The sequence below is a fragment of the Nyctereutes procyonoides genome, unplaced genomic scaffold (assembly GCF_905146905.1).
Source record: "Nyctereutes procyonoides isolate TBG_1078 unplaced genomic scaffold, NYPRO_anot_genome, whole genome shotgun sequence".
NCBI classification, from domain to species: domain Eukaryota; kingdom Metazoa; phylum Chordata; class Mammalia; order Carnivora; family Canidae; genus Nyctereutes; species Nyctereutes procyonoides.
The window spans coordinates 36,163,757-36,189,206 of NW_026575042.1; the positions used below are offsets into that span (position 1 = coordinate 36,163,757).

General features: G+C 46.0%; 1 protein-coding gene across 7 annotated transcripts in view; it reads right to left on the minus strand.

Moving 5' to 3' along the window:
• Nucleotides 1-25,450, minus strand: part of NMNAT3 (nicotinamide nucleotide adenylyltransferase 3) — a 118,109-nt gene that overhangs the window by 2,213 nt on the left and 90,446 nt on the right. The window contains exons 3-5 of one of the 7 annotated variants that reach the window (XM_055321246.1): nucleotides 14,777-14,960; nucleotides 9,848-9,930; nucleotides 2,803-3,994 (exon numbers count right to left, since the gene is read on the minus strand). In XM_055321246.1, the coding sequence (XP_055177221.1) occupies nucleotides 3,654-3,994; nucleotides 9,848-9,930; nucleotides 14,777-14,960 (608 nt within the window). In that variant the 3' untranslated portion in view covers nucleotides 2,803-3,653. Of the gene's footprint in view, nucleotides 1-956; nucleotides 1,007-2,802; nucleotides 3,995-6,090; nucleotides 9,081-9,847; nucleotides 9,931-14,776; nucleotides 14,961-25,450 lie in introns of those variants that run through there. The other 6 variants (XM_055321247.1, XM_055321248.1, XM_055321251.1 and 3 more) reach the window with 6 other exon arrangements.

Below are 25,450 nucleotides of genomic sequence, written 5' to 3' on the forward strand. Positions count from 1 at the left end.
GTGATACATGTTTTCCCTTCTGATACTAAAAAAAGAAGGCTACATGAATCAATGAGACAAAGTAAGAGTCCAGAAATTGAGAAAGATATATGTGTGTGTATGTCTCTCTCTGTGTGTGTGTATCTACCTACTTATTATACAGTAGGTTTTTGTTATGTGTTTTTTTTTTTTTATTTTAGAAGAAGGCAATGGTGGGAGCCACATGGTACAGCCATGAAGCAGAGAGATGAGGGCATCTCTTCCAGGCCTAGTTGGGCCTGGTGCCCTACACCTATGGCAGGGCAGGACAGGGAGATGCTGGCGAGGCAGGATGCCTGCTGCGAGATGCACATGCAGTGGGAGACCCCTTCCTTGAGGAGTTGATGATGAATCTAGCTCATCATGCTGCTCATTTTGCCCTCCTCTGCCTCAGGGCCTTTGCATCACTCTGCCTGAAAGGCCAGCTGCCTCCAGCCATCCCTAAGTCTCGTGAATTCATTTTTCAGGTCTCAAATCCATCCTCTCCTCCCTGCTCTCTCTGTATTCTATCATCAGGGTGAGTCCCTGATGTTTTATGGAGTTTACGTTGTACGATTTTGAAGGCCACTTGTCAGAAAAAAATAAATAAAAATCATGAATGTGAAATTAGGTATCCACATGATTAGGGCTCCTCCAGGGTGTTGGAAAGGGTCTGGGCAGGTGAACCTGGGCCTCTGGCTGCAGGGCACAGAGCCCTCATCCCAGTCTGTAATCAGATGTTTAGTCCTGTGAATATTTGATTCTTCACCTTCCTACTGGACTGTAAGCTTCGCGAGGGGAGAGACTGTCTACTTTATGCATCATTATACTCCTAGTATTGAGATACTAGGTACATGAGATACGCATGATAAATGACTCGAATACAGGAACGCTGAATTTGAATCGCAAAAATTATAATCACAAGACTTCTAGCTTCCATTCATCGGGTCTCCACTTACCAGGCTATGATGTCAGTACTGAGGGTGCAGGGTGTGCTGGAAGTCTCAGCCTGTAAAAACATGGGAGAGAAAGCCACTCTGGGCATGTGGGAGTAAAGGAGACTAAAGCGGGGAGGGCCTCTGAGTCAAGGGAGTGGCTTCTAATTCCCACTGTAAATACCACTGTGTCCCCCAGAACAAATAGGACTTCGTGAATGGTGGGGACACCTCTCAAACTAGTCCCTTATGAGAGGATGGTATTTTCTAAATCTGCCTGCTGATTTTCCCTGTTGAGAAAGGCACGAACCCCTCCTTGCATATATTTCCCCACCCCTCTCCATATCCTTAAACCAGAGGGTCTCAACCAGGGTGATTATTTTGTGCCCCAGGCGGCATTTAGCAAGGTCTAGGGGGCATTTTTGTTGTTACACTTAGAGGTGGTGGTGGGTACTCCCAGCATGGAATGGAGAGAGGCCGGGATGCTGCTCAGCATCCTAACTGCACAGGGAAGCCCCTCAAAGGAAAAGGATGATCTGCCTGGAATGTCAATACCGCTTAAGTTGAGAGACTCTGTTTCAAACCCACAGGATCCCTCACTACCCCTTTTTCTGGACACTCTGGATGTTTGCTTTCTATACTCCATACAGAACAGTAGGGAAAATGCTGTTCAGAGGGTAAGGAGGAGTAAATGCGATGCAATCATACATTTCCATCGTGTATTCAGTCTCCTAGAAATAAAACTCAAATTTGTTGTAACAGGCACTGTTGTAGGCCAGTACATGGACTGGCTTGGGAATTTTATTAAAATGCAGATTCTGAGTCAGTAGGTCTGGGGTAGAGCCTGAGAGTCTGCATTTCTGTCCAGTTCCCACGGGATGCAAACACCGCATCCTGTGACCGTGTTTGGGACAGCAAAGTTCTTGGCACTTAGGATATGTCAGCAAACAAAACAAAGACCCTCTGACCTTGGAGAATTGCCAGTATGGCCAGAAGTGAATTGGACCCGGAAAAAGCGCGGACAGGCTGAAGGAGGGCACTAAGAGCCTCAGGGAATCAGAGCTAGAATAGAATTTAGAGTATCTAGTCGAGCTGCCCCATTTCAGAGTTTGGGAAACTGAGGCGCATGGTAGGGAAGGGAGCTTGGTGAAAGTCACACAGCTTGCTGCAGACAAGGCTGTTTGGTTCCTATTCCCCTGCATTATCAAGGTTCTTAGAGACCCCTTGGGGTACAGAACTCAGGGCGAGGAATGGCCAGCAGCCCTAGAGGTTGCAGCAGTGGGGATCTAGGGACTCTCCCCCCTAATCGGAGGGCTCCACTGATTTAGACCCAGGAAATCCTGATGGTCTGTTTTATTCCTCTCTAGCACGACATGCACACAAACACTGGAGTATGTTTGGGGAGGTATTAGAGTCCTCCTGACTGGCCCTTTGTTTTTCTGCATGACTACAGAGCTATAGCAAGGATGAATCAAGGTAAAAGTCTGGAGAAGTAAATTCTGAGTTCATGCAGTTATTTGGTCAGCAAGTGTAAGGAGTAAACTCCAACAGAATTAGGCCAATTAAAACGTCTTCTTAAGCAGGCCTGGAATAACAAATCCTGAACACCTGTGGGCTCCTCTGCTCATCCTTTAGGGCCCACCTGAACAGAGCCATCGACCCACAGCTTCAGATTAGAGCACTCTTTGCAAGGTGCTGAGAAGCACCTGCTTCCTCCACTGCTGGTACCCGGAAATAGAAACTTTTAAATTCATGTCAGTTCCATTGGAACAGTAGCAAATTTCATGGGGTACCTAAAAAGAAGAGCAACAGCTGGTACATCGGGCATTAATAATATAACAAAGGAAGAAAAAAAGAAACTTTTCATTAGTATTTTTTGATGTCAATTTATTATTTATCCCTTTGCCAATATTCAAACAGGCAGGCGGTCATAAAACATTCAAAAAAGATCCTCTAAAATAGTCAAGGCATCTGTTTTACCTCAGTTCCTTTTTTAGAAACCTGGAAATCAGGAGCCCTGGTATTTATATATTTAAAAAAAGTCGTGTTAAGAATATCTGCTGTATCAAAAATATTGTTTGAGGGCCGCTCCTTAGAAGGATTTCAGTTTAAATTTTATCTACAGCCTGGGCAGACGGTGGTTCTTGAGGGAAGATTCAATGTAAATTGGCAAAGAGCTGCTTCCAAATTTTTGACTCCTCAATTAGTATTATTTTGCTGGAACAAGGCGTTGACAAAGCCCACCGTTTGGTAATTAGCATCCTGTCAAGGCTCTCCAATCAAGACCAGCATGCTGCATCTGGTCCTAGTTAAAAAGCGCGTGTGGGCAGTTCTGATCTGACCCTCAGGGGGCCCTGCCTCGCGCAGAACTGCCTTCAGTGCGCGTGCCCAAGTCCCCATTTATCGAATAAGGAGGCCTCTGCAGCGAGAGGTTCTGAGAGCTGTGGTCTAGTTCTGGTGACCTGTCGTGCCATGTTAGCCTCTTTGGTAAATGTCCATTCTTGAGATGTAGGCACTTGCTTCTCCCAAAAGAAGGTATCTCTTCCTGGGACAGAAGACACCTCTGAAATAAACGGATTGCCTAGATAAAAGGAAGGAAAAGTGGGAAAGAAAGGAAGGAAAGAGCCGAGACCCTAACTGCCCTTAGGAGGAGCTCCGTGGAGGAGGGGCTGGCTCTCCCCAGCTTGGCTTTCCTTCATTCCTCTGGGTGCTACTGCCTTTTCAGGAGCTGTCCCTGGTGTAGAGGTTGTGGTCCTTGATGTAGGCGATGACAGCATCTGGGAGCAGGTACTTCACGCTGTGCCCTTGGCTCAAGGCCTGCCGGACGTACGTGGAGCTGAGCTCATTCTGCACGGGCTCCCTGGCCAGGTGAATGTTGTGCCGGTACCTGTGCAGGATAGGTGAGCCCGAGATGTATTCCTTTGGGTTGTGACCTGTCCGGCTCACACACACTATGCCAAACTTCTCCACTATTTCCTGGACGTGTGCGTCTTTCCAGAGGTTGGGGGTCTGGAAGGTCTTCAGGACATCTGCCCCGCAGAGGAGCTTCAGCTCAGGCCCAGCTGGAAAAACAAGGGTGGATCCCGACAAGGTTAGAGAAGGGTCACGGCCAGTAAAGACAGCATCCTATTCCGTTTTGAAATTGCACAAGCTGCTTTTCTTGGAATGTACTGGGAGCTCCATGTCTGTGTGTTCATGACAGAGGAAAAAGCGTGCAAGTCAATCTGAAGGTGCTTCAGGGACATATACTGTTGTAAGTAATGATTTAATCAATAAATCTTTTGATATTGGCAAATATCAGGAAATAGACAACAGCTTTCCTTTTACTCCCCTCTAGTGTTATATCAAGTGTGTCTACGGTGGCTGGACCCCAGGGCACGGCGGTCCAAAGACGGCTGTGAACCTTCGGATAGAAGGTAAGGTTGTGGAATCCCAGGTACTAACGAGCTGTGGGCCTCAGGCAAGTCACCACCTTCGTCAAAATCTATTTCAGCCCTAACACCTGGTACTTTTTATAAGTAAAAACTCATCATAAAGGTTCTTCGGATAATCAACAGCTACTGACCTTTTCATCTGTTTTCAATATAGCAAAGCTCTAGAACAACTGATCAATGTGGCTAATCCTTTGGCATTTGTTCTAACAGAATGATGGTTGCGGTGATAAAAGGATGCCTAACGTTTGCTGGGTGCTCGCTGTGAGCACCATGGCTAAGCACTTTATGGGTTTAATCTCATTTGATCCTCGGAACGATTTCATGAGGGAGGCGTTACTCGGTTGTGACGCGTCTGCGGAGAGGGAAACGGGCCTGGAGAGGCTAGTGACCTGCTTGAGGTCACCCGTCTAGGCGGAGGCAGGATTCAAACCCGCCAGCCAGCCTCGGGGTGGGGTATTTGTAACTGCTGAGCTCTGCTGCCTCCTGCTGGTGGGAACTGTATGTGCATCAGAACCCAGAGGCCCTTCCAGGATTTTCCTGGCACTGTTCAAGTTCATGGCCCTCTGAATGGGCTAATGTGGACAGGGGAAAACCAAAGGATCTCTGGTCCTTCTGGAAGGTGATTCCTGCTTCAGTAAGTGGCAAAGGCTGTGTTCCTAGAGTGCTGGCAGCTCTAAGCCACCGTGAAACCTCAGTGGGGAGGGTCTCTGGGATACCTCCTGTTGGAGAGAGAGCGGATGTAAATGATCAGTTGAGGCTCTTCTACTGTGCAACCTTGGAAGGAATCTGGATACGGGTCAGAGAGAGGAGTATGCATGGGAGCATCAGACTGGTTGTGGAATAGAAAGTGAGAAACTGGAGGGGCCACGGAGAGGTCTGAATTCCTGCCGCGGTTGGCCACAGGCTGCTGTGGGGCTGGAGCCAAGATCCATCCTTCTCTGGGCCTCAGTGTCCCCATCCATGAAACACTGGCCTTGTTTCCTAATTTTGAAGGAGCAGATATAACTACAGAGCAGACTTTTCAAACACTCTAGCCGCAGAATATGAGTGTAATGAAAGGATACTGAAGCATTTCACTGACGCGTGCATTCATGAAGAAGAACTAGGGCTTTAAAACCAGGCACCTTAGATTCAAATCCTGGCTCTGCCATTCAACACCTGTGTGACTTCAACTTTAAAACAAGGATACTAACAGTACTTATCTCATAGGATTATTTTTAGAATTGAATGAGCTTATAAAGTACTTAGAGTGCTTGGGACAGAGTAAGTGTGATAGGTGTTAACTTCCATCTATCCACCTACCTGCTTATCCACTAACCCATTCATCGACACATCCACTGAACACTTAGGGAATATTTTTAAAGTCAATAAAACTGAGTTTAAAAATTGTTCAAGAACTCATACTTCTCACTACGTTTGGCTGGTCCCATTGCTCACAACACCTGCCTTTGGATTATTTTGCATCTGTGAGTCTCTACTCCAATTTCTTACTTATTCAACCATTGTAATATAGCAGGTGAGCATCTTTTGACCTTTTAAACAAGTGGGTGATTTTTTTCATGTGCTCTTCTATGGGGGAGGTTAAATGATGGGCATTTAATTGTAGGGCCTTTTGAGGCCTGGAGCACACCTTCCCCCCCCCCCCCCATTCCCACAGGTCAAGGAACAGAAGACAACCCCTTATCTCAGTGGATTTTTGTGGGGGCAATTTCCACACACTGGCTTTGATATTACACACAGTTTGATTTATTAACAGTGACAGGAATACAATTCACCCTGAGCGCTTGCCTTCAGGGGACAAGTGCCCACACCTTCCCATTCCCCAAATCAAAGGCCTGTCTGTGGGGTAATCATTTCTTCTGGCAACATGTGCCTTAGACTCGAAGTCTGGGGAGGCCTCAGAGACCCTTACATATCTCTTTCCAATCCATTCACATCACTGCTACAGACTCTTCAGATTGAGTGACTGACTGTCCAGGTCCAAAGTCCATAAGTCTGAGGTGTTGAATAAAGGCTGCCAATTTGATTCGTCCTAACCACGATGTAGTGACAAATCAGATGTCTGTGGGCATTCTGGGGCAGTGTGCTTTCTTGGAACAGCCATGGGCTTTGAAAAGCAGACAAAGCAGAGATTTACGTGCAAAGTGAGAGAAGTGCCTCCAGTACCCCTTTCTTAGGATGTCCAGGTGCCCTGACTCTTTATATCGAGAACACCAGCCCTGAGGTCAGTCAGCCCTGGGTTGGGGTTTCAGATCTGCTGGAAGCCTGGGAGAGTTCTAGCAGATGGGCGGGTTTCCTGTGCTGTCAGATAGGGATGGCCTCCCGTGGAGGTTGTGGGAACTGAGTGACCGAGGGAAAGGGAATGCAGTGTGAATCTGGGGCCCAGTGCAGGGTATGGCCATGGCCGTGCAGACACACTTGGGAGTTGTGGGATTTCTGGGTAAGCAGGACAGCAGAGCTGAAGCTAGGTATCAAAGGGCGGTGCCCAAGTTAAGCAGACAAGGCCACCTAGGAACAACTGACACGAGATGGAATCGGGGTGGGGGGGGTGCTTGCTCTGGTTGTGTGGAAAGGGAATCCTCTGAAGGTTGCCGAGCTGTGCTCAGCCTCATCAGCCAAGGCCAGGGACCACCTGCACAAAAGACAGACACCGTCCGGCCGTTAGAGGACCGACTGAGGCCTCAGCCATCCAAGGTGTCACACCCGAGCAGCCCAGGACTTGGCAGTCTGCGGCACGGGGTCAGCCTAAGGAGACCCACAAATCATGGGACTGCTGGGCAAAGCTGGGCTCTGGCTGCCGGAAAGTGCTGAGCTCAGCCCGTAATCTGTAGTCCCACAGAAGAGCACACAATAAAACCCACAGCACACAAAATGGTCCTTCACAAATATGTCGCTAGTAACACACAAGCCACCTCATCAGAAGCCAGATTTATGCTGAGGGAATCCACCTTCCTTTGGTTAATTGTTCTAGTCCCCACCCCACCCCCATTACAAATGTGAATTCTGTGTCGCTTATAAAATATATGGATAATATGTACTTAAGGTAGAAAACAATTCTGCTTCTCATGAAAACTATCAATACTTTTGTGTATTTTGTTTTTTCCATTGATTTAGACATGCAGATAGATGTGCAAGTATATTTGCATGTTTTTATATATATATCCTGATTTTTTCCCCACTTCATAAGCCTTTCTTATCCTGATTTTTTTCATATCCTGATTTTTTCCCACTTACCTCATAAGTCTTTCTCCAGAAACCTTTTTGTCAATTGTTCATCCTGTGTATACAGCATAATTTAAACATTCCCTTATAGTCAAACATGGAGGTTGCTTTTATTTTCTGCCATTATAAAAACTGCTCTGATGAACATCTTTCTACGTAAATCTTTGTCCCAATTTCTAATTACTTCCTACAGTCCGATTCCTAGAAGGGGAATCTATCAAGCAAAGGACGTGAACATTTTTAAAGCCGCTGATATATTTTGGTAAACTGAAAAGCCCACTTTTCATTCAACATAAACATTCTTTAACAGTTACTTTAGGGGAGAAGACAAGCAGGACTTACGGTCTGAATAGCAATAAAGGGGAGAAAGAACAAATTCCATAGGGCCAAGCAGAGTAGCGCCTAGAAAAGTAAATTTGAAAAGAATGTGGGTGCGCTTTGGTGTCAGGAGGGGGAGAGCCCATCTTCAAGGAAAGCAGCCTGGTTTCGCAGGGACGATGGGTCCAACCTGGGCCTAACAGGAGAGAGAGAGGTTTTTCAAGAGGGGAGTCAAAGGGAAGGGGTGGGAGGAGCAGTCCTGAAAGAGCGGAGACAGGATTCTGGAAGTATGTGCAGAGAGGTGGAGCAGGAGAGGCTGGAAGCTTCTGCGTGGCATCCTGCCCATGTCACTAGAGGGTCCCTGCCTGTCACTGGAAGCTCTAGCATTCCACCGCAGCAAGGAATGTCAGGCACCCATGCTGTTTCCTGCCTTTGTGCCTTGCTCAGCTGCCCTTCTGCCCGGAAAGGCCCCCAACCCCAGATAACCTACTGATCCCATGAGTCTTGGTACTAGTGTCTCCTCCTCCGGGCAGCTTCTCCAGTCCATGCCTGGACTCGCCACCATTCACAGCCTGTCTCTAGCCTAAGGTCGGGGGTGAGGCGGGCTTTGTTTCCACCTGAGTCCAGAGCCTGGCCTGGGGAGGTGCTGAGCCAGTGTCTCTTAACTCTGGTAGGAGTAGTTGCTGAGCCAGAGAGGCTTCTGAAAGAAGGCGGAGGCTGACAATTAACACTGCCTGTGCTCCCACCTGGGGCTGGGGGTGGGGGTGGGAGCGGGGGTGGAGAGAGGCAGACAGACCAGAGGAATACAATGAACGCTGTAAAGCTGAGGACACAGGAGAAGCTGTTAACTCCTCCTTTCTTAGACTCCTACTCTAGTAGGAGGTCTGGGGTGTGGCCTGAGAATTATTAGACCCCTCACAGGTGATTCTGCTGTGAGTGATCCTTTGACCAGCATTTGGGGACTGGGGCATGCAACCTTTAGAGGTTGGTGGCATTTTCTATTTGTTTTAGAAGAGCATTTCCCAGTCTGTGTTCCGGGGGTGGGGGGAAGGTGCAGGGTGGCACCAGTATGTGTTGAAAAGGGTCCCATGACCAAAAAGTGATAATGGTGACGAGCTAGTTCTCTTCCTTGTAGTCGCAATGCACGTGATCATAGTAAAGGCTCTGAAAAGTCCTGCAGGAAAGAAGCCATTTTAGGTTGGTTTAACTGTGACATTCCTGAGCCCTTCTGATCTGGAACTAGTGTCCTACCACCCATGGTTGGGAGACTGGACAGTAGGAAACCCCACAGATGGGTCTGCTGGGCACTCAGCCCAGCGGGGCCAGGGATTCCCTACTCCACATCCGGCCCTTCCATCATCAGGTGCTTCTCTTTGTTTGCATGAGGGGCCTATGCATTTGACCCCAAGGACCAGGGCTGCCATTAGGGAGGATGCTTTGAAGTCAAAACTGACAAGGTTCTATCAAATGCCAGGAGTTGACAACTGGGTAGAGACCCAGGGTTACAAACTGATAGGACGATCCATATCTGAAATTCCCCTAAAAATAGGTTTCCTCTTCTGAGTAAGCCTTTGAGGAAGATGGCCACAAGTATCATTCTCGCAGTTTAAGGGTTCTGTACTCAGAAAGGCTGAGGCTTTTAAAAGGACTCAGCACCACTCACCAGTTTATCCCCGTGTAGCCCTGACTGTAATCCTTGTCACAAGCACAAGTCACAAGGGTGGGTAAACTCCTTTGGGGCAGAAAATCCTAAATCAGCATAATGATTTACAAGGGATGGTGGCCAAGGGTTTAATTTGACCTTTCAATCTGGGAAGGGTCACCACATCCAGGCGAGCCTCAGAAACCTTAGCCGTGCTTGGGAGTTGGTCCCGGGGAAGGAGGGTGGGGGGTAGATGCCTGACATCTCTCCCTCTCAGGGACAAGAGGGTCTGCACCCACCTGTCCGGGCTGTCGAGCCAACCCTGCCATGGTCCGGGCCTTCCGTTTGGGGCAGAGATCTGAGCAGTTCACTGTGATGATGCCTGCATTGCAAACACACAGGCTCAGGGCATGTCCATCCCCCAAAGCCACCCAGGGGTCTCAGTGTTTAAGTCTCAGCCTGCTTTTGCCCCTTTTGGGTAGGTAGCTGGTTCCACACATGTTCATGGAAGGCCTACTAGGTGCCATGCCTGTGCCAGGCGCTTGGGTGGGAAGCAGATGTGATTGGGTCCTGACCATCCACTGCCTTCTGTGAGCTTCAGTGAAAGGGGGGAAGTGAGCATATTTCTACATTTTAAACACTGTTTTTCAATACCTCACTTAAAAGTTGGTTGGGGACTGAGGACACAGGCTATTAGAATCAGACTGGAGTTCAAAATAGACACTGTCATTTGTAAAGCCAGGATATAACAACGCCTGCCTTTTAGGCTTTTGTGGAGGTAAATGAGCTACTGTGCAGTGTGCACTGGCACAGTGTTGGCCCACAGCTCACTCTTGTCATAAACTACCATTCAGAACTGCACAAGGTGAGGACTAAGATCTGGCTTAGAGTCACACGGCCTGGGCTGCATCCCAGCACCCCATGGGCCAGCTGGGTGACCCTGACCAACAGGTCTCCCTGTGCATGGTAACAAGGAATAGTGATCTCTCGTGGGTGGTCATGAGGACTGAAGGAGTTACGCAGAGCGCACTGAGCAGTGTGCAGGATGGTCTCATTTTGTGTTCGCATTTCAGATCTGATTGGACTTACACCCGCTCAGAATGCCTGGCGCCTTTAGCAACCAGCTTTAGCAACCAGCGTGCAAATCAAGACATAGCTGATCAAACACGTTGTATCAATGCAAGATTATATATATTTATGAGAGCTGTGTTTGGGAGGAGAAAGTGCCTGGTGGGAAAACAGGTGCTTTGAAGCCAGACTGGGGGGGGGGGGGGTTGAGTTCAGATTTTCTTGCTCGTATGACCTTGGATGAGTCCCTGACACTCTCAGAGCCTCAGTGACCTCATCTGTTTGTTGGTCATCATGGGAGTTAATGCTGACCGTCTCTCTGCCGAGCATCACCAGGCCGTGAGAGAGAAAGCGCTTCTAGCCTGCCAGACGCTGGCCTAGCAGCTCGGTGCTGATTATCACTAGGGGAAGGCACAGCGTAAAGGTGGAGCTTTAGAATTAGACTGCTTGCTTGGAATTCTGCTTCCAACTAGTAGCTGTGGAATCTTGGTGGGTTCCCTAAGCAGTCTGCCTCCAGTCTGTAGAATGGGGAGGGGGGGCGATGACTGCACCCACCCCTGTGAGCCGCACTGAGGATTCAGGGAGAGGCTTAGCACTGGCCCATCCACAGAAAGTGCCCAATCAACACTGGCTGTTCGCCTGTGAACGCTGAGCCCATTTCATTCATTCTTATGTTCTTAATCCTCAGGAACTGCTTACCTAAAGTCAGGAATGTTGGAAGGAGTGGACAAATACATTTAATTCTGGTCCAAGGTTCTTCCTGATGATCTCGGAGACTCAGTTGAGTCTTCTTAGGGCCTAGCTGGACTCTGTGTCTCTGTTATTGTCTGCTTTGGTTTTGGTAAGCTTCAAGTCTGAGGATTCACTCCTGAGTTGGTCTGGAATCGCCCCTCAGACTGAAGTAGGCATGAGTCTGACCTCTACTTTCTAACGGTAGGATATTACTGTGGATGTTACTGATCCTTTAAGAGCCTTCACTTCCCCATCTGTAAAGTGGGACTAAATTCACCTACTTTTCAGAGTTGTTGAGGTGACTAGATATTACCTACCTGAAAAAGCTTGCCATACAATAGTGATCAGTAAAGGTGGTGGTGACTGTCCTCTTATTTTACTTACCTTGAAGCTCCTAGTTCAAGTTGACCCTACCTTGAATATGATCTCTGAACTCTGATGTATGAATAATTATTTTCCTCACAGACCTCTACTCTGCCTGTGTGGGCAGTGGCCATGGCTTCCTCTTGTTGCCTGCCTGAGTGGTGCTCTGGGGTGCCGGGCCCTGGGCCTGAGGGCTGACCCTGGGACCTCATTCTCTGTGTCCTCTGCAGCCCCACAGGTCTCCATGGATGTCTGATTAGAGAGTCATTGTGGCAGGAACAAAGTCAGTCCCATTGTGTCCCCACCCATAGATCACTGGTTTGAAGATGACCATAAGCATAGCTTCAGAGTCAGATTGGGCTCCACCACTAGCTTATTTGTTTTGTAACTGTGATTAACTTAGCCTCTCTGAACCTGTTTCTTCATCTATAAAACGAGGATAGCACAAGATCATGCTTGCAAAGGGGCACCAGAGATGACAGTAGTGATGGTGATGATGATGGACCACATCAAATGGCATTGTGACTAAGGATCTCCCCCTACAACATGGGGAGAAGGTGAGCAAAAGAAGTTATCAAATGTCCTAAAAGCTTGAAAGCTGGCTTAGATAAAAAAAAATTAGAGTAAAAATAAGAAGCCCAATAAGGAGAAAAAAGAATCCTCAATGAACCCTGTGAACTTCCATCATAGTGACGTCACTATGTAAATTCACAGTTGACTCTATCAGGAAGATACTAAATGGAGCAAAAGGTGATTTCTACTATGCTTCTAAAATCACCTAACTTTATAATGACCAGATTTTCAATCTTAAAAAAACCGTTTTTAGTAATTGTAGGAAAACATGAGCAATCAAATTTCCTAATGATGCACACTCTAAATATTGGGGAAAAATGTAATCAGCTATCTGATAAAAACTGTGTTGTCTATATCAGTGAATTTTCAACCCTGGCTGTACAAAATATATAATTTGGAGACCTTCTAAAAAATACTCCTGTCTAGACCCCACCAAAAAATCAATCTCTGAGGGCCTGGGTTGCGGGGGAGGGGTTGGGGCAGGGGGATGAGCATTTTAAAAAAGCTTCCCAGGTGATTCCTACAGCTAAGGTCCACTGGTTTGGATGGATCTTGGTAGTGATCATAAACCTGATTAACCTACTTCGTGACTGAGGCTGTGGCCTCAATCCTGGCCACACATTAGAATCCCCAGGGGGGCCTTAAAAATTCCAATGCCCCACCCCAGACTGATGACATCCTGGTCTCTGGGACAACTCTTGGGGTTTGGTACTTTTGAAAGTTCCCTAGGTGATTCAGTGTGCAGCCAGGGCTGAAAAGCACTGGACTAAAGAACAGAGTAAAAAAAAAAGAAAATGTTCCATAAAATCTTAGCTCATACCTGCATTTTGCAGCAGAAGGAGCGACAATATTATGTAGTCCTGTGGTCAGTTGCTATTTATCCAGGAATGGCTTATCTGTGTTGAGGATAAATTACGGGCCAGTGTTAGGGATGCAGGGAAGGTAGCTAACATTATTAAGCACCTACCATAAACTAGGTATTTTGCCCACATCATCCCATTTAATTCAGAGAAGTAGGCAGTGTCATCCCCGTCTTATTAGGTGAGGAACTGAGGCTCAGAGAGGCTAACTCACTTGTATCAAGTCACTGAGCTAGTAAACTAGTCTCCAAAATCTGGGCCCTCAGCCATACTGCCCTTCACAGGGTGGAGGAGGGAAGCGTCTCTGTGACTACATGTTAAAGCTAAATGATTTGCTGGATTATCTACTCTTTTTTTTTTTTTTTGTATTCCCCTCTGCTATCCTCCAGAGAGGAGAGCTGGCTATACTGCTTGTTCTTTTTTTTTTTTTTTTTAATTTTTTTAATTAAAAAAAAATTTATACTGCTTGTTCTGAAGGGATGATCTAGGTATAAATTCATGCTTTATGTTAAAAAACATATATCCTAACAATTATTTCATATTTGCTCTTCGTTTAATTTGGCAGTAGGTTCTGAAGCAGCACTGAATTGCTGAATGGTTCTAGCTGGTGCTTTCCCAAGAAAAAGGCAAAGTATCAGAACCAGGATATGTAACTAAATGTTTACCTTGACTAGAAGTTTTCAACCAAGTGACTCTGAAGCAGAGTAAAAAATGAAGACCTAAATAGATTTATGGTGAACAGGCCTGCCAATTATTTGACCCTGTCCCTTGTGCTTCCTATTTCCTGACAATCTTAGTGCTTCCAAATAGATAAAAGACACACCCTCCATTTGCAATCCCTTCCAGCAGAGATGGCTGTCACTAGTGACAGGCAAGCCCACCTCCCTGTCCCCCTTGATAGCCAGGCTGGGTGGGGCTTCCTGCTTCTCCAGCAAACTCCCAGGACCAGCTCTCAGACACACGTCAGACACACATCAGTGACCCGCTGTCCCAACATCCAGTGCTCCCAGGGCTTTGAAACAGCAATTTACCTATGCTGGATGCTAAAAACAGTTCCAAAAGAAAAAAAAAATCCTGAGCAACTTTCTAGATTTATAGCCTTTTTTCCTATTTCACATAAAAGTTTAGATTTACAGAACCCAGGATTTGTACAATTTGAAACCTGCATCTACATAATAAGCCATCTTTTCTAACTAGTCAATGATGTGTCCCACTTAACAGTCTTCCGGGACATCTGGGTCAGGAAAGTTCTTTACATAAAACAAAACAAAAAAAACCCTCCTTAGGTTTTATTGTCCCCATTTTGCAAGTGAGAAATACGTCTCAGAGATCATAAGTGTCTAGCCTCACAGCTACTAGGTGGCATCACTGGAGCCCTCTGAAACAAGATTGGGTGTTTCCAGAAAGTGCGTCCTGAAGGGCAGTCAGTGGGTTGTGATTTTTATACTCAGGACCTCTTTGAGAGTGTGTCTGTTGGTCGCTCTCCCTCTGAGAAGAAGCACTTCTGGGATTTTGGCTGAGAAAGCCTGGCTGAAGCCCTACTTAATACCTGGTCTCTACTTCTACCCGCTGGGCTCTGCGGCAGATGTGTCCCATAGCCGCTGGTCGTCACACAAGCATGTCCACTATTACCTCAGCACCTTCACTGTCTCCATCCACTGCACCTGCTCACTCTCCCAGGGGTCCACCCGGACCCAGTCGGACGTCTGCAGGGCTAGCCGGGCCATGGCCACCCGGTGGTGGGCAGCCACGAGGTCTTTCTTCCTGTAGTTGTCGTTGACAGGGGAGATGATACCGCCGATCACCTGGTACAGTCCTAGGCAAAGGAGAGCAGTGGTGTGGTATGTGCTGACACTGACTGCCTGGTGGCCTGAATCCAGGCAGGCGCAGAACTCTGTGCCTCATCCTGAGTGGGAGCAGACCGGGCATTCTCTCCTGGTAGGCCAGCTCCCTCAGGGGCTGCATGCTTCTCCAGCTTTCTAGGGCACAGAGTCCTACTTTGGGGAGCAAGGCTGTGAGGATGTGGCCAGACAAGACTCCTAGATAGCTGTGTGGACAGTTAGGGTAAGAATATGCTAGAGGAACATCATGACGTCCTCCTGCATAGGACTTAACAGAGGCACTACCTCCTCTAATCAGGTCTGGGATGATAGATGCAGTTTCTTAGCCCCAACAGGGGGTCTTGTGAATCAAAGATGAAGAGATGGGGTGAGCATGGACCAGGTAGGACCAGGTAGGTGGGAGGTGGGAAGGAGATGGGAAGTGGTGGCTCTAGGAGGCATGGGAAGGCCTACTTTGGGAAAGACGTGTGTTGTGTAGGTAAGTGATGCTGTATGGCTCAGGGACTGGAGAATGGAAAGCTTTAAGTTTGGAGCTAGGGTGACATTGTGGAAGCCACGGAGAACCAGGAAAGAGTAGAACAGGACTCCAAGAGCCTTGGGTGGGGGCTCCAGCTTCATCATTCTCTAGTCCACCCGAGGCAATTACCAGCCTATCTGGAAAAATAAATACTTAATCATTTGCACTTCAGTTTTCCTGAATATGAAATGGGATCATACATGCTGGGCGGGACCTTGTGCTAAGGAGACCTATTAGGGAATCCTTATATAGTAAGATGATATTTTAAGTATATGATATATTTTTTAAAATTATAAAATATGCACATAAAAGAACACAAAACACATATGGCCTGACAGTTATAAAGTATATCCTGCTTTCATCATCACCTAGATTAAGATATAAGCACTTCTGCCACACCAGATGTTCCCTACCACAGGTCCCACTCTGGCGGAAGTTAATCACTCTTCTTACTTTTATAAAATTAATTCTTTCCTTTATAGCTTTACCATGTATTTATGTAGCCTTAAAAAAACACAGATTCATTTACCTTCTGAAACTTTTATAAATGGAATCATACTGAATATTTTTGTTTAGCCTTTTTCACTTTATGTAAAGTGAACATAGGCAGAGGGAGAAGCAGGCTCCATGCACCGGGAGCCCGACGTGGGATTCGATCCCGGGTCTCCAGGATCGCGCCCTGGGCCAAAGGCAGGCGCCAAACCGCTGCGCCACCCAGGGATCCCTGTGCTTTGCTTTATATAGCTTTATTACACATCTTGATATCTGGTTAAGCAAATCCTCCCACCTGGTTCTTCTTCAAGACTGTCTTGGCAATTCTTGACTTTTTGTATTTTCCGTATAAATTTTACAACAAGCTTGTCAGATTCCCCAAATGAAACACTACCCCTTGCCCCTGCCCTACCCCGAGAAATTTCAGTAGGAATCGAACTGAATTTATAATTCAATTTAGGGAGGACTCATGTCTTTACAATTTTTAGCCTTCTAATCCACAAGCACGGTATATCTTTCCACTTGTTTAGATTTCCTTAAATATACTTAGATAAAGCTTTACAGTTTTTCTTGTAGAGGACTTAAACATCTTTTGTAAGATTTATTCCTAGACACTTGATTTTTTGGATGCCACTATAAATGGCATTTAAAAAATCTTTTTTATGGGGCACCTGGGTGATTCAGTGTTTGAGGGTCTGCCTTTGGCTCAGGTTGTGATCCGGGGGTCCTGGGATAGAGTCCCACATCGGGCTCCCCATGGGGAGCCTGCTTCTCCCTCTGCCTATGTCTCTGCCTCTCTGTGTCTCTCATGAATGAATAAATAACAGCCTAAAAAGTTTTTTTATTCTATTTGTTGCCAATATATAGAAATGATTTAAGCATCTTGGATGCATACATATATCCAGTAACCTAGCTAAGCCCTCTTATTCTAATTGTTTATCTGTATAGTCTTTTGAATCTTCTGTTCAAAATGTACTATCTGAAAATACTGACAAAATTTGCCACATTTCCAATCCCTGGCTTTTGTTTTTCTTTCTTTTTTAAAAATATTTTATTTATTTATTCATGAGAGACAGAGAGGCAGAGACATAGGCAGAGGGAGAAGCAGGCTCCATGCAGGGAGCCCAATGTGGGACTCGATACAGGGACTCTGGGATTACGACCTGAGCCGAAGGCAAACGCTCAACCACTGAGCCACCCAGGCATCCCTAGCTTTTGTTTTTCTCACTACACCACTGAAGACCTCTCGCATGATGCCGGATAGAGGTGGTGTTAGCAGTTCTTTGCCTTATTGCCACTATCAGAGGAAAAGCTTTTGAGTTTCAGAATTGCATACGATATCTGCTGCAAGTTTTCTGTAGATATCCTTTTTCAGTTGTAGGAAAGACCATGCCATGTGTTCATTAAAACTTTTTCTCCCTCTTCCTGGGCACATAGGAAGCTAATATATCTGTTCTTGAAATTAGGTTGGGTTTATGTGATCTCACTGAGCTGTAAGTCAATGGGATGTAGGTGGAAGTGATGTATACCCCATCTAAACTTGGCCATAAAAACTCTGCTGACCCTCCAACTCTTTTATAATGAATCTGAAAGCTATAATTAAGGAAGCAAAGCCATGGGTGGGGCTTACTAGGATTCCTGAGACACAGCTGGGCAGGGAATTGCCCTGTAGCTCTTCAGGATATACATGGGATTTATCTGATGAGAGAGAAAAGTTGATTAATGTGCTAAGCTCTTGAAATTGGGGGATTTGTTATGGTAGACTAACCTGGTCTATCCTGACAAATATGTGACTTTAAGAGACATTCCCAGCTATTTCCAGTTTAGGAGCTTTTGCCATAAATGAATTTTATCAAATGTTTTCTCTGCAACTCTTGAAACGATGGTGTGATTTTTGTGTTATTTTTGACTACTTGCCAGTCAATGCCCCTGATTAATCATTTGTAGGGGGTAGGGGGGCTCCCCCAGGTGTAAAACAGATATGCCCTCCTCCAGAGAGGCTTCATGTTTGTGTTTCCCAGGTCCCTGGAGTTATTAAAAGTCACGGATGACCTTAAATGAGATTGTCGACTTAAGCTTCTTTTTGACTAATTCAGGCAAGGGGCTGCAAATCTGAGCAAAGCCTGATATGCGGCCATTTATTCCTATTGATAATTTATCCTTGCCTTTTTCTTCTTAAGCTTGACTTAGCACTAAGGCTTCTCTGCAGTCCACTAGGATTAGGGGAAGAAGGGGGTAAGATCTATACCCTGAGAGGGTAGCTCCTTGGGAGGACCAGCTTAAGATAGGGGAAGTTACCCACCAGGCCCCTCAGCCTGGGAATGCCTTTGTTTTTCTGTATATTTTTTTTATTGGAGTTTGAATTGCCAACATACAGTATAACACCCAGTGCACATCCCATCAAGTGCCCCCTCAGTACCTGTCACTCAGTCCCCCGGCCCCCGCCCACCTCCCCTTCTACTACCCCTTTGTTTGTTTCCCAGAGTTAGGAGTCTCTCCTGTTTTGTCACCCTCTCTGATTTTTCTCACTCATTTTCTTTCCTTTCCCTTATGATCCCTTTCACTATTTTTTATATTCCCCGTATGAGTGAAACCATGTGATGACTGTCCTCCGATTGCTGGAGAGGATGAGATAAAGGGGAGCCCTCTTGTACTGTTGGTGGGAATGTGAACTGGTGCAGCCACTCTGGAAAACTGTGGAGGTTCCTCAAAGAGTTAAAAATAGACCTGCCCTACGACCCAGCAATTGCACTGCTGGGGATTTACCCCAAAGATATAGATGCAGTGAAAGATCATGACACCTGCTCCCCAATGTTTATAGGCTCTAGCCATTGAATTCTTTCTTTCTTGGCTTGTATGGCCACTGATTCAAAGCTTAAGTGAGCAGTACTGGCAGGTGCCCACAGGGCATCAGGGGCTCTGACAGTCTAATAGCCTGCTTACTTCCCTCCCTGGTTGGTTGTAGGGGTTTGTCTCTCAGCTGGTCTGAGACATCCCCACCTTTTGGCTTTAACAGTGAGGTTTAAAAATGTTCTACTCGCCATTTATTTTTGTTTTAGTGGGAGAGTTGATCCAAAGAAGGCAGCCTGACACCCCCCCCCCCCACCACCACCACTCCCACACTCGTGGGGAAGCTGAGAGTTCTCTGATGCTTTTTTTCCCAGCCCTGGTGAACCTGGTTGCCCTGGGCCCCTCCTTCCTGGAGGCTGAGCCATCCACTGTACCAGGGGGATGAGAATAAGGAAAGATGTTCATCTTTTGACTTCCAGAACTGGCTCCTAAAACTCATTTCAGAGGAACACTGTTGAAGGTTAAACCTTTCATTTGTAAGAATCAGGGTTTGTTGAGAAAGATTTAAGTTTTAAAAGTTAGCCCTGAAAAATATCAAGAATCAGAGTCTGGGGAGTCAGAGCACACAGTTCTACTAAATCCACAGAGTGGTAAGGACAGAATATGAAAATGAATGGAAAAGCCCCTTCTGGACCAAAGAGGGGGTTGGGGGGAGGAATGAGCAGTAGGCATAGGGAAGAACCTGGTAGAAAAGGTTCGTGGTGGCCAAGAGTTTAGACCCAAGTCGAGACCTGCTCCCTACACCCTCTTACCCTTCAGAGACCAAACCTTGTGTGTGTTGGGTGGGGGACGGCATAGTTAAGAGGCTTAGTGAGTTCTGGAAACTGCAGAGCAGGTGGGCTGGTATTTTGCTTCCCACTTGTAATTCGAGGGGGGAGTCCATCATGCTCCGTGTCAGTACAGCAGTACAGCATCAACTCAGTAGAAATGGCAGCGTGAAATGTACGGGCAGAGAGGGCTTCAGGAAACATCCCCTCCCCTGCCTTCAGCGGGGAGTGGCAGACATGCAAAAAAATGGCCAAAGCTCTTTGAGAGGAGGAGCACGAGAGGCTGAGGGTGGACAGTCAGCTGGGCTACTTTGGGGGGGGGGGAACGAGGTGGCTGGCAGGGGATACAGGGTGTACAGTGCAAAGCCAAGGACAGTGTTGGTGTTAGAACCAGGGAGAGCCCAGGCATGGGCCCAGACAGGCATGGTGATGCCATAGTCAGGAGAGGCTGGGGAGACTTCTCTAGTGGAGGCAGAGAGGATAGAGGCCAGTGCCCAAGATCCAGGGCACGTCTCTCAGCTGGAGGGCATTCAGGGCCAGATGCCCCTTTTCAGATGCCAGGATGACAGGCCACCTATGATGCTTAATTCACTTTTGGGGACATAGGCAGTAAAAGATTAATTTGATTAAAAATTGACCTGTAACAAGGAGTTTAAGATCAAGAGACAATTATCTTGAAGTGGCAACCTTTTTGTTTGTTTTTTTTTACCATTCATGGAAATGGTGGCTTAAGAGCAAGGTTAGTGTTCTAGAAAGCAAAGTAAGTTCTATTTTTGTATATCTGAGTCCTAGATCATGCATGGAATATGATCCCCCCCGCCCACTTTAGAAAAAGTAGAGGCTAACTTCTTTAAAGTGCCCACTTTCTTGGGCAATTTACGTATGTTTAACTTTCACATTAATCTCTGGCTGGCACCAGGCGGCCCTCCAGGCAGCTCTGTCAGGCATCTTGGATACTCAGGTGTTGCCTTAGATGGTTTAGCTCCTCTTCACAGGGCAGGTGGTATAAGGAGAAATCAGTGCTTTGTTGTAGCACCCAGGAGAGGAGAGTCAATAAAAATAACCATCTGGGCTAAAACTCCTTGCCCTCCAAATGGTCATGAGCTCAAGCCTCTTCACTTTCCCACAGTCCCTGTGTCTCCTCTCACAGGACCCCTTCTCCCTACGTAGACGCAGGTACTTCTCTGGTGGCCCCACTGCTGCCCAGACACACCTCCACTATAGCATTTGTAAAGATCCATTTGTCTTTCCCATGAGACAGATAGCTCTCCAAGGATGTGAACCTGAGTTTTAATGCTGGGTAGCCTGACCAGCACATCTCTTAGGATGAAGCTATCCTGTCCTTACTTTGGGGTTACCATAGCGATATATGGCTGTGAGTTGAACATGGTGGATAGAATTCCTTATTTATCTCCACCTCTGTTCTAATAAAATGGCAACGAAGGAATAAAATACATATGAAATCACAAGGGCAAAAAGAGTGGGAAAAGAGACAACGATGGATGGGAAAGGTCAACACAATTTTGGAAGCTAGAGAGACAATGCACAATGGTGACCGTGCAAGCGGAGTGCAGGCAGCAAAGGAGGGGAGAGGCAAGGTGCCTTGCATGGCAGCAGCGCTGAGTACCTCTGGAACTGGAGAAGGGGGTGCCAGAGGGCCTGAACACAGGAGGACCGGTTCAGAGTTTGCCTAAAGCGCCCTTAGATCCTACCTATTCCCCCATCCTGGCAGAGGCTGGATGTCTGCTTTCTGCTGAGGTTGGACTGGAGAGACTCTTGCCTCCTGGAGACCAGCACAGGTGAGAAGAGGGAAAAGTACCATCCTTTAGATAGAAGGATAAATTTTGACTTCCAGAGTAGACAGAGAAGACACCTACAGATCCTCACATTTAGGGGTCTTGGAACCAGGGCCTGAGCATATGGCCATGAAGCCCGCCAGCTTCACCCACCTACTCAAAGCTTCCAGCCAGCATTTAGGGCCTGATCTGTGAATATGAGCAGATAGCCTAAGAAGAGACAAATTTTAGAAAGGTGCTAACCATGAAAGAGAGCCCCAAACCACCACCAGCATATACCGCACAAAGGCAGTCGATGCAGAGAGCAAAAGGAAATTTCAAAAATCTCCAAATTCTATTGTCAGGAGATAGATAAGCCCATCCGTGAAACATGAATGGGATGCTTTAAAAGGGGCAATCAGAAAACAGGAAGAAACTTTTAGAAATTGAAAAATAACCATCCACTCATTCAACAGTATTTACCAACTGCCCGTTCCATGCCAGGTACTAAGTATGCGAGGTGCTGGGGACATACAACGATGACGAAGCAGACCGAGTTCCGTCCTCGTGGACATAACATTCTGGTGGACGACAGCAGCAATAAAGTAAGTTTGTGGAAGAATCAGAAGGTCAATTTGAGGAAATTATGTGCCAATAAGACAAAACTGGAGGACTGACCCAGGAGGTCCAACAGCTAAGTAATACAGAAATTCTTGGAAGAGAAAAGGAGGAGGAAAACATCACAGAAATAATGTTTTCCCAGACTAGAAGGGCTTAAGTTTTCAGAACTGAATATCCTCTGACAGCTCAGCACTTTGAAGGAAAGAGAGTGCACACCCTGACAAACCATCAGAAAACTTCAGACCATCAGGTTTAAAGAAAAGATTCCAAAGGTTTCCAGAGGGGGGGAAAAAAAAAACAAAAAAACAACAACCACCAGAGGTCCAACACAGGACTGGGATGCGGAATAGAACTGGATTTCTCAACAGCAATTCTGGGATCCGGAAGACAGTGGAGCAAAGCCTTCACATTGTCAAAGAAAAATTATTTCCAACCTAGAATTCCGTATTCAGCCAAACAACCGAACAATTAGAACAGGGATCAGCAAACTTTATCTATTAAAAGAGAGACAGCAAATAGTTTAGGCTTTGTGAGTCGCCTACAGTCTTTGTCAAGTATCAACCCCCTCCCTGTCCCCCCTCCCTTTTTAATATTTTATTTATTCATGAGAGACAGAGAGGGGCAGAGACATAGGCAGAGGGAGAAGCAGGCTCCATGCAGGAAGCCCGTGCGAGACTCGATCCTGGGACTCCAGAATCATGCCCTAGGCTGAAGGCAGGCGCTAAACTGCTGAGCCACCCAGGATCTCCCCACCCACCCCCACCCAACACCCTTTTTTTAAACAATTCTTTTAAAATGTAAAAAAACCAAAACCAAAAACCCACTGTTAGCTCACAGAAAGAAGGAAAACAAACTGTGGACAAGAGTTGGCCCATGGGCTGTAGTTTACTCATCTCTGAACTGGAGGGTGGAATAAAGTTGTGTTCATATATGCAAGGTCTCAGAAAATGTATCTCCCATCTATCCTTTCTCAGAAAGATGCTGGAGGATGCATTCCACCAGAATAGGAGTAAACCAAAAAGAAGGCACAGGATCTGAGAAATCCAAGATCCTTCCACACCAGGGGAGGCGAAGGGAATCCCCAGGGAAACAGGGCAGGGAAATCCCAGAGGGCAGCCCTGTAGGAGCACAGCGAGCTCACCGTCCAGACAGGGGCCAGAGGACCCCAGGAAGGGTATGAGCAGAAACAAAATGCGACAGATTACGTGACGAGTCTATACGCTAAGATGAGTGTTGAAGATCTTTTGGAAAATTTGGAACTGAACTAGTGATAGGTATAAGGAACATAAGGAAACAAATGAGGCAATTATTAACCAAAGTTTATTCGAGATGCGCTGCAATCATAGTGTATACTACGTGGCTTAATTAATGACATTTACACAGACGTAATGTCAACAATATTACTTTAGCCTAGAGTTGTGAGCCAGTCAATTTGGGAGCACGTGGTGAAGATGAAGTGTGAGTGTGAGGGTAGAGGTGTGAGAGAGCTAAATCTTCATCTTTCACAATTGGAAGGCAACAGATAATATCTAAATCTGAAAAATTGAGGAACACAGTGTAAGCTTATTATAAAACTAGGGAGACACATACTAGAGAAAACTGCTGAAAAAAGTCAAATATGACTGCTTTGGGAACTAAGAATCGGGTAGGGAGGGATGGCACAAAGTTACCATAAGCCTTACAGCAGCTTAACTTCTGTCATATACATGTTTTATAAACACAGAAAATAAGTTTAAAACGAATGCGCTTTCTAGAAATATTTCAGTATACTAAAAAGTTTACAGAACAAAACACATCCAAGAAATTACTATTGTTTATACTTTGGTTAACTGTCTTTTTCTTTTATGTTTTTCCTCATATAATGTAAATTCCACTTTGGTATCTTCTTTATTTAGATTATATCATAAGCATTCTTGTTGGCCATTAGCACTCTTGAAAATATCACTCTTAATGGCTATATAATAATGGAGATACATAATGTACTTGAATTGATATATTGTGAGCATCTTTGTACATCTTAGTTGCAATTTTTAGATGCATTAAGATAAATAGAAAAATGAGTGGCTTGAACTTTTTTTTTTTTTGCTACATCTTGTTAAACTGCTTTTTGGAAATTCTAACAAGGGGAGAGCACCACCAGCATGGTAGGAGAACCCATTTTACTGCATACTGGCTAGTGCTGGGATTACTCATTTAGAAACATCTTTGCCAATCTGCAGGAACTTTTTGTGGTTTAAAATTTGCATTTAAGGGATGCCTGGATGGCTCCGTGGTGGAGCATCTCTGCCTTAGGCTCAGGGTGTGATCCCTGCCGCCTGGGATCCCATGTTGGGCTCCCTACAGGGAGCCTGTTTCTCCCTCTGCCTATGTCTCTGCCTCTCTGTCTCTCATAAATAAAGAATAAAATCTTTAAAAATAAAATTTGCATTTAAGATTATTTCTGTGATTTTTATTACTTATTAGACATTTGTATTTCTCTGGTTGTGAACCACTTGTTCAAACTCATTGTCATTTTATTATGTGTATGAACTCTTTTAACAAGTTTAAGAAATGTTTTCCTGTTGGGTCTGCTGGCACCGCAGAGGGGATTCTCTTCCACATTCTAGACCTCTCCCCCAACTCTAGTCTGGCTGCTGGGAATTCGTTCTGGGTCTTCACCCAACTATCACTCCCCACATCTTCGTGATATAAAGCCTCAATTGGTCCTCTCAGGGATGCTTCTCTCATTTCTCTGACTGGTGTTGTGCCTCTGCCCTACTTGCTTGTATCAATTCTTTATCTCCTCTTGTAATTTTCATATCCTTATCTTTTTCTTGAGTTCTAGAAAAATTCCTTGGACTGAGTGTGTGTGTGTGTGTGTGTGGTTTTCCTTAAGATTTTATTTATTTTGAGAGTGAAAGAGAAACAGGCTCCCTGCTGAGTAGGGAGCCCAATACAGAGCTTGATTCCAGGATGCTTGGATCATGACCGGAGTTGAAGGCAGACACTTCACAGACTGAGCCATGTAGGTACCCAACCTTGAGCTGGTGTTCTAATTCTCTATTTAGTTGCCAGAAATCACCTCCCTGCTGCCTTAGCTCCACTAAGCATTAATTTGGCAATAATGTTTTTCATCCCAAATGTCCTTCACTGTCCTCAGACTGCTGCTTTTCCCCCATAGGCTGCTCTTCTACTATGATCACATTTTTCTCTGGAGTCTCATTGAGAACCAGAAATTTATTAATTTTATCTAAGTCCCTTGGCCAGAATCTGAATGCTAGGACCATCTTTGGAAGGGCAGTTCCTTTTCATATGACCTGTTACTTTTCTCTGACTAGTTCACTGCCTCCAGAAAGGTATATCTGTCCCTTATGGGCTGCTGGGCAGCCCTGTTGGAGTCTGGGTAGGTTCCTGATTAATTATTATATTCACAGCAAAAGGATAAGGGCAACATTGAGGTTTAC